Source organism: Pipistrellus kuhlii, unplaced genomic scaffold (assembly GCF_014108245.1).
Source record: "Pipistrellus kuhlii isolate mPipKuh1 unplaced genomic scaffold, mPipKuh1.p scaffold_m20_p_15, whole genome shotgun sequence".
Taxonomy (NCBI): Eukaryota; Metazoa; Chordata; class Mammalia; order Chiroptera; family Vespertilionidae; genus Pipistrellus; species Pipistrellus kuhlii.
The window spans coordinates 29,717,606-29,731,903 of NW_023425460.1; the positions used below are offsets into that span (position 1 = coordinate 29,717,606).

At 46.4% G+C, this 14,298-nt stretch overlaps 1 protein-coding gene across 4 annotated transcripts; it reads right to left on the minus strand.

Annotated features, from left to right (window-relative positions):
• Nucleotides 1-1,087: 1,087 nt before the first annotated feature.
• Nucleotides 1,088-12,340, minus strand: MORN4 (MORN repeat containing 4). 4 transcript variants are annotated; one of them, XM_036438772.2, is made up of 6 exons: nt 12,151-12,212; nt 5,210-5,301; nt 5,001-5,093; nt 3,189-3,303; nt 2,438-2,547; nt 1,088-2,185 (listed from the first exon to the last, which is right to left on the minus strand). In XM_036438772.2, exons 3-6 carry the CDS (start codon nt 5,065-5,067, stop codon nt 2,037-2,039), a joined length of 441 nt encoding a protein of 146 aa, XP_036294665.1. In that variant the 5' UTR covers nt 5,068-5,093; nt 5,210-5,301; nt 12,151-12,212; the 3' UTR covers nt 1,088-2,036. The 4 variants fall into 4 exon arrangements, with proteins under 4 accessions (XP_036294665.1, XP_036294666.1, XP_036294664.1 ...); XM_036438773.2 differs by lacking the exon at nt 5,210-5,301 and adding an exon at nt 3,465-3,522 and having other exon boundaries at nt 12,151-12,170; XM_036438771.2 differs by lacking the exon at nt 5,210-5,301 and having other exon boundaries at nt 12,151-12,287.
• Nucleotides 12,341-14,298: the final 1,958 nt, after the last annotated feature.

Below are 14,298 nucleotides of genomic sequence, written 5' to 3' on the forward strand. Positions count from 1 at the left end.
CTAGGACTGTGAGAGCAGGCTGTAAAAGGATTGGTGTGGCAGGGAACGTGCGGAGAAAGGGAAACCTAGGCAGGAGTGACTCGCCCAAGGTAACCAACCAGCCGGTGTGACAGCAACTCGTCTCAGGACGTGGGTACCAATGCTCAGGGAGAGGGGAGCATAGGAGAAGGTGCTTTGGAATCAGAAAGACCTGAAAAGAACCGAAACCAGTTTGGCTAAGTGGATGGAGCGTCAGCCTGTAGACTGAAGGGTCCCAGGTTCGATTCCTGTCAGGGGCATGTGCCTTGGTTGCAGGCACATCCCCTGTAGGGGGTGTGCAGGAGGCAGCTGGTCGATGTCTCTCAATATTTCTGGCTCTCTCTCTCCCTTCCTCTCTGTGAAAAAGCAGTAAAATAAATAAATAAATAAATAAATAAATAAATAAAAAGATCTGGAAACAAACCCACTCAGCTCTGCCACTAGTTTGGACAACCTTAGCCTGATTTTTTAAAAATTATTTTGGGATGACATTAGTTAAACACGTCTGATTTTTTTTTTTTTAAATGCTTCTTTTATGCAGAGGGTTTTTAAAAAATGTATTTTTATTGATTTCAGAGAGGGAGAGAGATAGAAACATCAATGATGAGAATCATTGATCAGCTGCATCTTGCATACCCCCCCCTCTGGGGAGTGAGCCCACACCCGAGTATGTACCCTTGACTGGAATAAAACCCAGGACCCTTCAGTCCGCAGGCCAACGCTCTATCCACTGAGCCAAACCAGCTAGGGCTGTGCAGAGATTTTTATAATCAGATGATATATGTAGTAAAGTGTGCAATGTCAGTTCCAAGCCCCCATCTGTGACTAATATTTATTTTTAAATATTTTTATTGACTTTTAGAGAGAAAGGAAGGAAGAGAGAGAAAAAAATCCTGGCATGTGCCCTGACTGGGAGTTGAACCAGTGACCTCTCTCAGTGCACGCACGGGACGACACTCAACCAACTAACTGAGCCACACTGGCCAGAGCTGTGATTAATTTTTAGAAACAACAAATGGGTTAATATTCATGAGGACACATGACAAGAAAGTCAAGAAAACTAAGTATAGGCAGTTCTGGTAGTTTTATTCATCATAAACACCTGTTTCTACAGTAACATTCAAAGAATAAATAGAGGCACGCGGCTATAATTTCCACCTTAATCTGCTATTGAGGAGACATTCAGTGTGAGGATAAAGGGGTGGAGTGGGTGGGGTGGGGTGTGTTCGGGTCACGGGGTAACTGGAGGCCTCTGTGAAGAACTGTGCAGAGATCCTATCAGTCCAGACCTGATCCCCAGGCCTGATGGCCAAGGCTTATGGTGGCAGAGTTACAGTGAACCAAATGCAAGGAGCCAAATGCTCGGTTAGTTCACCAGGGTTCCAGGATGGCTCCAATTCTACCTAAACCACTGGTCCACTTCCGGGAAGGAGCTATGTCGGCCCTACGGATTCAGTTCACTCCATGGTAGGACCTGATACGGCCCAGAGAGGTCTGCCCTCTGCCCTGGAGTATGTAATAAATACAAGTTATAAGATGACTGTTTGCATCAGTCTCTTTCCTGACTATCCCATAAAGGAATCCATGTCTAATGAAGGAGAGAGGCACAAATGGGGAGTATCTGCTAGAATTCAGGTGAGCAGGACAGCTTGTCAAGTCAGGGGAAGGGAAACAGCACTGTTACCTAATCCTTCACAGGGGGTATATGTGGCTCATCCACCCCAAATACAGGCAGAATGAAGAGACTCTGCCTCACTTAGCAGAACAGGAAGTGCAAGGCAGCGGCAGGTCTGCACTGGGTAACCCAGGGCGCTAGGGACAGAGAGACACGGAAAGGATAGCACTGGGAACCACTGCTGCAGGGCCTGGGCCACAGTCCTCACAACTTCTCTGTGGTCGCAGCCCTGACTGGCAGGTGGTGTGGACAGCACAAGGCCATGTCATCTCCTCTCACGTCTGGTTCGTTCGTTCCCGAGTGGATAGCGGGGCATCTTGTGAGCGGGTGCGGAGTGCGCCCATCACGCGGCGAGGTTCCTGGCTGACTTGGAGGCGCTCTGGGCCCGCTGTACGACCGCCGAGCACTTCTCCCGCCGCAGCAGCTTGTTGTTCTCAAACAGACCTTCGTTGCGGGGTATTCCGTGGGACCCATCGGGGAAAGTCAGCAGGCCTTTGAAGGAGACAGGAAATAAGGGTTAATGGCATCAATGATTCAGGGAACAGCGTGACAGATCAGGCTGAGGAAAAGAAACCCTCCCAGCCTTCTCGGAAGTACTCTGGCGGCAAGTTTGACGAATAGGCAGGCATTCGGGCGCTATCCCTATGGATTGCTGGGCATCCATAGAAGGATTAGAGCTAACGGTATATGTCCCCCGCATAGGGTGCTCACCTAAGTCTCCCATCCTGCTGGGCTGCAACTTACCAAAGCCATCTACTCTGCCATTTTTGAATTCCCCCTCAAAGGTCATGTTGTCGTGTCGAATGAAGACTCCGACGCCATTAAACTTGCCCTGGGCAAACTCCCCCTCATACCTGCAGGAACACAAGATGTTAGCCTTTAGCAGGGCAGTGAGCTGTCCGAGTTAACGCTTACAAGCAGCTTCCAATATGTGTTATTTATGAACGCCAAGGAGCAAAACTGATCTCCCTTATCTCAGAGCTCTGCCAGCCCAGTCTCATTCAGCAGAGAAAAGTCAGAGAGTATGTATGGGAGGCCCCCTAATCTCAAGGAAATAGCAGAGCAGTGGGGGGAGGGAGGTCACTCACCTCCTGCCATTTCAAACTTTAGATCTATAAAATAAAACTCATGCCACTCCTTGCCTATTTTCAAAGGGCCTAGGACAAGCTCTTGTTTGACCAGATATTTATTTATTTATTTATTTATTTAAAATATATTTAATTGATTTTTTACAGAGAGGAAGGGAGAGGGATAGAGAAGTAGAAACATCGATGAGAAACATCAATCAGCTGCCTCCTGTACACTCCCCACTGGAGGATGTGCCTGCAACCAAGGTACATGCCCTTGACTGGAATCAAACCTGGGACTCTTCCAGCAGGCTGATGCTCTATCCACTGAGCCAAACCGGTTAGGGCTGACCAGATATTTATTACTATCATTTTTAGATCAGATTCTCCCTAGTTTAAGGCTGAGGAAAGAAGGAACCAGTACCCACCGGGAGCCATCCGAGAAGGTCAGTACCCCAAAGCCACAGAAGAGCCCATTCTCAAAATGGCCCAGGTAGGTGCCACCGTCTGCAAACATCAGTTGACCAAAACCATGTCTGCGGCCTGAGCAAAGAGAAGGACAGATGTCAGGTTGGGATGTCAGGGGCGGTTTCCGGGCCCCCTCTCACTGTCTGACATCCCTTTCCTTCCACACCCGACCCCCAAAGGGAAAAAGAGAAGCAGTGACATTATCAGGGAAGAGGGCAAATACCCACAGTCATAACCTGGCTCCTGCAATCTTCCCATCTTAAGTCACAGCCACCAGATTTGGAGCAGGTCTCTCTAAGCATGAAAGATGAGAGAGCGCTTAACAATAGTGCCTTATTGTGTACCGGCACTCTCCTAAGCACTTTGTAATATATCATCTTATTTGAGCCTCACGAGAGCCTTATAAGGTAGGTAAGAGTACTATTACATTTTCATTTAGCGGATGTGGAAACCAAGGCAAAAGAAAGCTAAATAACTTGCTCAAGATCCTGGAGCAGTGGTCAGCAAACCACGGCTCACGAGCCACATGCGGCTCTTTGGCCCCTTGAGTGTTCTATCGCCACTTCTTCAAAATAGACTCGCCTGGGCCAAAAACCAACTTCTGCGCATGGGCCACGAAGTTTCAGTCGCACTGTATGTGTGCGCCTGCACGTGGTATTTTGTGGAAGAGCCACACTCAAGGGGCCAAAGAGCTGCCTGTGGCTTATGAGCTGCGGTTTGCCGATCACTGACCTAGAGCAAATTAAGTCATAGAGAATGCAAACACAGCAGGCAAACCTGACCTGACACTCTCAACACTTAACTACATTGCCACTCTGAGAAAAATAAAAGTATAGCACTTAGCACTGTGAAGCTATTGCAAACCCATCAGCCGGACTGGCAACTCTGGCTTGAGCTATGCTACATCAGTAAGACTGAGCTTACCCACTGCCCGGGCCAGAAAACAGAGCAAGAGGCAGGTCCTTGGATGGACAGACCCTGCGGAGCCTCAGGAAGTCTCTCAAGGTCATATTAAAGGGGACAGCGGGTATTTAGGAGGCAGGAGAAAGGCTGGCGATGTAGAGACAAGGTCACATCCCTTCTGCACGATTTCTCCTCCCAAGGCTCAGGGATCCATCAATGGCAGGATCCACCGTGGAAAGAACGAGGCACGTTGTCCAGAAACAGTGTGAAATGTTCTTCATGGACACAACTGCCTCCCTGAGGCAGCTCCTGACTGGGACTGGATCCAGGGGACCTTTAAGTGGCCACATTGTTTCCAAATGAGCATCATTGAACTAATTCCTGTATGGTCTCAGGCTCCCAAGAATTTTACCATTCCTAAGAATAGATACTTGCAGTTGTAATAAACTGTCACAGGAAATTCAAGGCAATGAATGCCACTGGCTCTTGAGTGCCTGCCCTAATTTCCTTAAATTCTTAAGGTTCATTGGCATCAAGTCATTGCAACAACTTCTGTATGTTCTGATTTATGGGCACTCAAAATAATTCCTTTACTCTGCTAAGTACATTAGCACTTAGAAAAACAATTCCCAAATAATATCACTAAAAGATAAAAGGGTTAAAACACAGTTTAGAAGTAGAAAGACTTAACTTGCTTCTGGAGGTTGAATTAACAATGATATTTTTAAATTTCTTATTTTATAATCCTAAAATTGAATAAAGGAAAAGCACTATCACATTAAATCTGGGAGTAAGACCTGAAGATGAAAAAATCCTGAAGTATTATCCTTTGGCCAAAATCATCACTGACACCCCAGGGGTCCTCTCACCCTCCTTCCACTCGCCACGATATTCCTCCCCACTGGAGTAGGTGAAGGAACCTTTTGTCAGGGTCATGGTGACAGCTTACAGAAGGATGAAAACTGCAGGACACAAGCAGAGGAGAACCAGTGTCACAGGGTGGCTGGAGGAAAGGCCTGCAAAGCAACTTTGTAGATACATTCTAAAGGCTACCAGCTCAGTCAGTGCACACTACCCCCTCTCCCACCATCGCCATCACCGCCTCTGCCCAAGCACTCCTAATCCTCCTACTTGTCTTTAAAGTTTCAACCAGTTCCAACTTTCTATGACCTGGGATAGAAATTTAGGATTAATCTACAGAGATTTTATTGAAACCTGCTATATACTTAGTCAATGTGTAAAATACAGTCTCTTTCCTCAATATAGGTTTATAATCTAGTTTATAAACATTGAGTAATATGAGAAATAATATAATTAGCTGGCAAACTGGATGGCAGAGATTAACAAAGAGGTGGGCAGAATTTTACACAAGCAGTGAAGAGGGCAAAGGGCAACTCCAGACTGAGAAGACACGGGGAAGGAAAGCAGCAGAGAGAGTAACGTGAGCCCGGGCTGTTCAGGAGGAAAAGAAGAAGCTGGATCTTCTAGAGCTGAAGGCATGTTTAGGGAGTAACAGGAAATAAATAAATTTGTCAGCCCAAACCTTAGATTTGAAAAGAACCTCTTAGATTTAATCTGAACTCCCTCATGTTATAGCTGGAGAAACAGGAGCCCAGAGCGTTGAAAGCTAGTTGGTGACTAAGCTGGATCTAGTGTGCTGGCCTCCCCTGCCTGCTAGTTGTTTCCCTCGCACCCCGTGCTCTGCCTTTAGGGTCAGGCGAGTGTGAGGAGATCTTTCCGGTGAGGCAGAAGGGTTTCCAGCTGATAAGGTGGGCAAAGAGAGCGCTTCAGGGCGGTGGGAGGGCTGAGCAGGGATATAACATGATGAAAGCTAAGTTTAAGGAAAATGAAATTGGCATCAGGAAGCAGAATGGACTCGGGCAGCAAAAACCTACAGCCAGAGAAGCTGGCAAGGCAGGAGATGTGATAATCCAGTAGATTGTGAAAATGAACACAAATGATTCCCCCTCCACTCAGAGCCTCCCACGAAGAGACAGTTTGTTCATCCCTCCACCCACCGGACATGGGTGGGTTACGTAACGAATGGGACGTCAGCAGAGGTGACGTAGCACAGGTTGAAGCGCACTCTTGCCCTCTTGCTGCACCTGAACTGTTCTGTCCCCAGGTGAAAACGTCCAGGTAGTCTGCTGGCTGACGAGAGGCCACCTGGAGCGGCTGTCCCAGCTGACCACAGCAGCCTTGGTGAGCTCAGGCAAGACCAGAAGAGCAGCCCTCTGAACACAGCCCCACATTCTTAGCCCACAGAATCACAGACTAAAGACAGGGTTGTTTGAAGCCACTTGTTTTGGGGTGATGCGTTACTCAGCAAAAGCTAACTGATAAACCCAGATATGAGATCATAAGGCCTGAGCAAGGGAGTTATCAGGGTAATGGGAGCAGAAGGGATAACTATGACAGATATATCATAGGAAAGAAAACCCATTACCGTCACCCAATAACATTTGAGGACTGGCTTGTTATGGCTTCACAATAATGTTTTTATTCAAGGATATACTATAAAAGAGATCTAAGATACCCAAACTATCATTAAGTATAAATAGAGAGAAATAAAATCACGTAACGTATTTAAACAATGCAATCCCTTTTTCCTTTTTAAATCCCCTAGGTCTTTTTTACTCACCCCGCCTCCAGAATGAAATAATACAATAATACTATGCATAGCCCTAGGCCCACACCCAGATCAACTGGAATCAGATTCTGTACAGGTAGAACCTGGGCACCTGCAGTGTTAGCGAGCACATCATTAGGTTCTTACACACCTGAAAGGTTGTGGATTGCTACTCCGATAAATGGGAATGCTGTGTGTGAAGAGCTCCCTGTGGTGGAAGTCACCATTGGAAGGTCCCCTGTTATTAATAATTAACCTGGAGTCTGACCCTCAGACACCTGACTGATTCCAACATGACAAGTGCGTCTCTTATTCAGAGCACTAAGGTCAGACCTGGAGGACAACTTTTTTTTAAATCTCCGTGGGCCTGGTGCCAACTGCTGGCTTCCTTTCCCTTCATGCCCCAGAGAAGACCAAATCACACACAACATTAAGGGTTGTAATGACGTCTCCATTATGGAAAGTCAAGGGGTTACAAAGAGTAGGTCCCATAGTACAAGAAAGTCTGGCATCTTTTATCTTTAAAGTGGTGCTTTAAATGTTCAACTAAAACAAGGCATGCATCGTCTTCTCCAAATGGTGGTGGGTGAATAGTGCTGCGTTATTTATACTCCACGTCTGGCTCTAAACCTCAGTCTCTTCCTCTAGAATAGGGGTGTCAAACTCAATCAGAGAAGGGGCCAAAATCTAAAATCCAGCCTAAATCGAGGGCCGAATGGTTTACTGAACAGTCATAAACTATCATTGTGATGGAAACGCAGTGGAGTGCAGTGATGACAGCGCGGTGCGGGCCACATTGCAAGGCCTGGCGGGACGGATTTGGCCCGAGGGCCTTTGTTCGACACGTGTGCTCTAGAAAGGGGGGATTATTACCTACTTCGCAGTGTTAGCATGCGGATTAAATGAAATAACATTCATGAATGTACCTAGAACACTGTCTAGTCCTGCCCTTTAAATGTTGTTCTCCTTCAAAGAGACACCTATACTCACACATTTACTATAATGGAAATTTCTCTAAAGTCTCAGTATAAAAATGCCACCAACATAATTTAAATAGCATTTTGTGGGGGGAAAAGTCAGCAATTTTGACTAATGAGATAAATACTAAGTAGAGGAAATGCAAACAACAGTTGCCACCCATCTGTTCTTTATCAACACCCTATAAGATATTTTAATTTTGACCTATCCTATCTAATAAAAGAGTAATATGCAAATTTGCCATCACTCCAACACACAAGATGGCCGCTCTCATGTGGACACAAGATGGCCACCACAAGATGGCTAGCAAGGGAGGGCAGTTGGGGGAGACCAGGCCTGCAAAGGAGGGCAGTTGGGGGTGACTGGGCCTGCAGGGGAGGGCAGTTAGAGGTGACCGGGCCAGCAGGAAAGGGCAGTTGGGGAGGACCAAGCCTTCAGGGGAGGGTAGCTTGAGGGGAAGACTAGGACTGAAGGGGAAGACAGTTAGGGGGTACCAGGCCAGCAGGGGAGGACAGTTAGGGGCAATCGGACTGGCAGGGGAGCAGTTAGGCATTGATCAAGCTGGCAGGGGAGTGGTTAGGGGGTGATCAGGCTGGCAGGCAGAAGCAGTTAGGGCACACAGGCAGGCAGGCAGGTGAGCGGTTGGGAGCCAGCAGTCCTGGATTGTGAGTGGGATGTCCGGCTGCAGTCGAACATCCCTGGAGGGGTCCCAGATTGGAAAGGGTGTAGGCTGAGCTGAGGGACACCCTCTCCCCACCCCACCTCCATGCATAAATTTTGTGCACCAGGCCTCTAGTGTCATCATAATTTTTGATACAGATGCCACATGCCCAAAAATGGTCTGATGTAAAATCAGCCTGGCCTGAACAGAGTAGAGCCCAGCCACATCTTCTAGGCCTAGCTCTGCCTCAGAGCTCCTGTTTCATCCCGGCTATGAGGATAGCTGAGTTCTGAGACCTTCTGTGGTCTCACCCAGACGGAGGAACATTCATTTCTACCCCTCTAATGAAGACCTGCTTTGTGGAGGCACTTCTAGAATGTTTGGGAGTCAATCTCATAGGTCCACCAATCAGGGACTTTCTCACTTCTTAATTACTCAGAAAGGCCATGTCCAGGGTCTTTCACATAATAGAAGGTAGCCTGAGAAAAAGGATCATTTTCTTCTTAAAGCCCCTCAAAACCTGTGGGACTGTTTCCTCAGAGAGGTGATGCTTTCTCTGTCCCATCAATGTTCCACAAGGTCAGCATCCAGTTTCAGGTGCACAATTCTCTTATCGTCAGCCCAGCATCAGAGTGAGCCTGGGGTGGAGGTCAACGCGACTCCATTGCAAATACAACATTAATGAGAGGAAGAGAAACAGTGTTCCATCAAAACTGCGGGCAGTGAGTTAGCAAGAGGCTATCTTCAGCTGCTTCCCAGAACAAGTTAAGCCAGAAGGATGGTAGTGGTTATTCTTTCCTATGATCTATCTGTCAAATTTCCATTCCTAAAAGCCAGCTAATGGCACAAATCTGAACTATCTCATTCCTCAAAACAAGCCAGAATCTTCTGAAAGGCTATATCTTCTACTAAGTCTTAAGACTAAACAAAATATAAACACAAAGTCATTCTTTATACAGAAGATAAGGGCATTTCCTTTAAATGTTAGGCAGCAGTTAACTTGTCTTCACTCAAAACTTTGGAAGGAGTTATTGCAGTGCAATTTGAGGAATCAGATTGACCACATAGGGACTCAGGGAAAGCAGCCTCTTGTTTACTTCTTCTTAAGGCCACAGGAAACTCCCAGATCGTGGCATCCCACCTTGTCTCAGAGGGACCATCCCACCTTGTCTCAGAGGGACCAGTAAAAGATCTCTGAAAGAAAAGGAACATCATCTCTCAACTTAACCCTGCCACTATCCTCTCCCATTGTTTTCAAAAGTGCATACTATACGACAAATTTCCATTTCTTTTTGATCTAGGAACATAGAGCAAAATCCCTTCAATATTTATGTTTCAAAATAAAATCCATAGCCTAAAACACAATCAGAAGTGCTATTAATAATTAAAGGGAAATACATATTGACTCCATGGGACTAAGGCCATGGTTCAACACATTTGACTAGAAATTTCTACCTATGTCCAAACAATTGATGTCATCACTGCCTGGGTCAGTGTTAGGATTTTCATTTACCATTTCTGTAATTAGACATGCTAAGTAATACTCAGCTGCATAGCCAATGATCCAAAAAAAAAAAAATTTCACCAGTTAAGATGGTCATTGAGCCAAATCTAGTTTAATAAAGTATAATTTATGCTAATTAAGGCTGAAAACCCAATCTATATATATATAAAAGCCTAAGGGACTGAATGACTGAATGACCCGTTGCTATGACACACACTGACACAGGAGCTGCCCCCTGGTGGTAAATGCACTCCCACAAACAACCTCCCACAGCTGGCCAACCTCCTATGATCTCTCCCCCTGGCCAGCCATCCCCCCTCCAATGACCCTGATCAGGTGGCCAGCTGGCCAACCTCCCGCAGTCCCCCCTCCCGGTCAGCTGGCCAACCTTCCATGGTCCCTCCCCCTGGCCAGCCAACTTCCCTTGGCCCCTCCCCCCCCGTCTGCCAACCTCCCAATCAGCCCCAACTGCTGGTCAGGCCAAGGGACCCCACCTATGCACGAATTTGGGCACCAGGCCTCTAGTACTTTAATAAGGATGTAAGTCGGTATTTGTATCAGTTATTAAAGAGATTAGATGGCCTATGAGTTTAGGCTTCAGCTATCCACAAAGTCAAGATGATTCAAGTTTCCTCTAAGCAGATACTCATCCTTTGTTCTTTTGTTGGAAGGTTTGCAAAGAATCAATCCAAACATCTAAAAGGAAAATGACTCTTTGTCCTGGCAAACTAATATATTATTAGTCTGCACAAGAGTCTGTATCCCTGCTATCTTTCCTTTCCCCCTACTCAGACATTTCCAAATAGAAGTTGAATATAGGAATAACTTTTGTTTCCATTCCGTTTGTCTTTTTTTCAGAAATCAAAATTGTTAAAAAATTATTTTTAAAAATTGTTAAAAAAAATATTTATGTATTCATAATAACCTGTGTCCAAATTCAGAGAACTTCTTAAATAAAAACACTAAGATAAAGAGGAATAGATTTTCAGTTTAAGAATATTGTTTGGAGCCCTGGCCGGGTAGCTCAGTTGGTTAGGACATCGTCCCCATACACCAAGGTTGCGGCTCCCATCCCCGGTCAGGGTACATACAATAATCTATCAATGAATGCATAAAGAAGTGGAACAACAAACTAATTTCTCTCTCTCTCTCTCAATTTTTTTTACAAAACTAATGTTATTTGTAGGCAGAAACCTTAACTATCTACATATATCTTTAACATTGTCTCTCTCAAGCTACCCTCCTAAAGAATGATAGTTTTGTCCAAGTTTCTTCAGTTATGAAGACAGCAGTTCTTAGGCTTTTAGAATCCTAAAGAGAAGAAAATGAAGGATTGGATCAACAAAGAATAGAATAAACCTAGGACAAATGCAAAAGTTCTTTTTAAGGTGTTTTAAGTGAGCATGGAATAATTTTTATTGCACTAGTAAGTCATTTCTTTTCCTGTAAGTCTCCCTTCCACTTGAAAAGTAAACTGATGTATGGCTACTAGGTAAAGGTCTTATTTAGGAAGATTTTGGAATGGTTAGATTGAAGAACCTGGGAAGAAAATCCTAATACCAGAAAGAAGGTAAAAAAAATAATAATAATAAAATAAAAAAAAAATAATAATAAAAGACGACTTTGGGCAACAGGGACTGCCAGGATATTATTCTATTTTACGATTAAGGAAATGACTCGTCCGAATTCTAATATAGCCAAGTTACTCTTGCTGATACCTAAGCAGTTGGGACATGCTAGTTGAAGTTACTAAGTAGTTTGGACATGCTAGCTTAGCAGGATGCTACCCTAAACTGACAGGCATCCCATTTCTCCAAACCTTCAAGTGTGGGACGTCTCTCCCCCAGGGTGAGAGAGGCGGGCCCAAAGCAAACAAAGCCCTCGGCGGCAAAAGACAGCATTTCCACGCGGACCTCCCCTTTCCTCCCATCGCCCATCCTCGCTTTGCAGAACTGCTCCTGCCCTCCACCCGGGTCTGCTCTCCGGCTGCGGCCAGACTTTCTGCTCCCACAGGTCTGCCGTCCCCACCCACCCCGCTCGCTAACCCGGTGCCAGGGGCTCTCCCAGGCCTCGGGCCCAGCGGTGGGAACGGGAGGCCGAGCTTGGGACCCCGGGGCAGCCGCGCTCCGGGCAGCACGTCGGGCATGGAGCCAGGCTCCCAGCCCCTGTCATCTCGGGCTGGGCTCCTCAGTCCCTTCCTCGCCGCCACACTCTCCTGGCCCTCTCCTACCCGCGCTGCCAGCCAACCTGGGCTCCGCCTTTTGGGATGACCGCCACGCCCCGGCGCGGGGTCCGAGCGGCCGGCCTTCCGCTCCGCCGGGCTCACCCCTGCCACCTGCCTCTTCGCCGCCCTCGCCAGCGCCTGCCCCTCTGGACGCCCGCCATCCCGGCAGCCGCACTGGCCAGAATTCCCGCTGCCCATTGGCTGTCACCTAGGCAACCGGGAGCAACGCCGCTTCCTATTGGCTCAGTCGGGGCTCGGCGCCATCTTTGTGCGGGGCGAAGTGTCAACTATCCGAAAGAGGAACGGGGCTGACCCCGGGTTCCACCGCGGCAACCCCGACTGAAAGAGAACTCAGATCTCGCTCCTGCCTGGGCAGCCTAGCTGAAATGTCAACACCAAACCGAACCGAACGAACCGAACCGAACCAAACCAATCTCCGCAGTTGTAAACGGCCCCGCCGAGGAGTTTCCGGACAGAACCTCCACACGGCTTTGGAGGTGCAGCTTTGTAAACTGTAAGGTGCTGGAGCGGGCGAACTGTCGTTTAAGTCGTGCAACCCTGCGCCAGGCACCGATATCAAGACACGTTGGCATTCCTTGTAGGGATGTGTGTTGTCGTTGTCATTACCTGGGTCCCTTTGTATTTAAAAAAATGCCAAGATGGAAGCAAATCAGCCCACACACCACGCACATCAACCGGTGTGTCTGTGTTTATTTACTTGGAATGCCACATGATGCCAGGGCTCCTCTGCCAGCCTGGAAGACACGATCACTGCTCGCTCTCAGGGGACTTACTGCGAAGTGTGAAGAAGAAAAGATTCGTGCACATGGAAGAACCCACGACTATAATTATTAAGAGAAGGCAAACTCATGAAGAGAGTAAACAGATTGCCTCTCTGAGTTGGGATTTTTCCTCATCTGCAGGTCAGAAAATTATAATGATAAAGGCTGCCTAGGACCTTTTTTGGGAATACAATGTCAAAAGCTCAGTACTGTGTCTGAGACATTGTAAATGCCCCATAAATAGTAAGTTTAAGTTGTTTTTAAATCAAGGTGACCAGACGTCCCGCTTTTGGAGGGACAGTCCCGATTTTTAACAATTTGTCCTGCATCCCGGGTCGTTTTAAAACAGAAAGGGAAACATGTCTTATAACTGAAAGGTATAGTTGAACCATATGTATGGGGCTTTGCTAAAATGGTTTATTTGGCAAAATAAAAGTTTAAGACAATTCAGTACTTCCGGTTAGCTGTGGCAACAATTTGATTCAAGAAATGATTGTTGAATGAACTTAAAGGAGTCTGCAAGCTTTGGCTAGAATAAATTACAAAGATTTACTCAAGGGTCTTAGGGTTTGCAAACCAGAAACAACCAGTCAAAAACCCAGAAGTGTTCCAAAGAAGCAAGAAAAGCTAAGAGTTCTTATAGTGAAAAGTGCATTTTTCAGAATTGATTCTGCATTCTTAGCCCTCGGATTGGTCCAAGGTAGTTATCAGTCAGATGTTAGGAGATCTGGATGATGGATGCCTAGCAGTCTAGAAGATAGGCATCAGGAGGTCTGGTCACATCTGTGGTCTGGATAATAGATGTCAGCTTTACGTAGTAGTACAGATATGTGAGTACTTCAGCCATTATATGGATGTCTGGTGTATCTCCAGGTATTGACACACAATAAATTGGAGTATATCCAGGCATTGATGCAGGGCTGAAAAGTTAAAAAATTTGTTTCCAGTTTAGTTAAAACAAGAAGAGAATTGTCTTTCATGCCTCAACTGACTTGATTCTAGTAATTCAGCAGTTTAACTATAGCGACTCCATTTTATTCCTCCACTCTTCTTCAGAATGATTACAAAATATTGGTTACTATATAGTTGGTCACCTTCTATAAAAACCCACACCTATCTCTGCTGGTTACTTTGAGCACAAAAGTGATAACAACATCAATAATAACTTCAACAACTGGTAGGTAAAAACCTACCATTTGTTTACAGCGTTTTATATACTAACTAGAGTCCCAGTGCATGGGTGAGGTCTCTCAGCCTGGTCAGGGATTGGGCCGCTTGGGGTCTCGGGAGGTTGGCTGGCTAGTCAGGTCAGGGGAGGGGCCGCAGGAGGTTGGCTGTGAGAGCTCATTGACCACCAGAGGCAACTCCTGTGTTGAGCGTCTGCCCCCT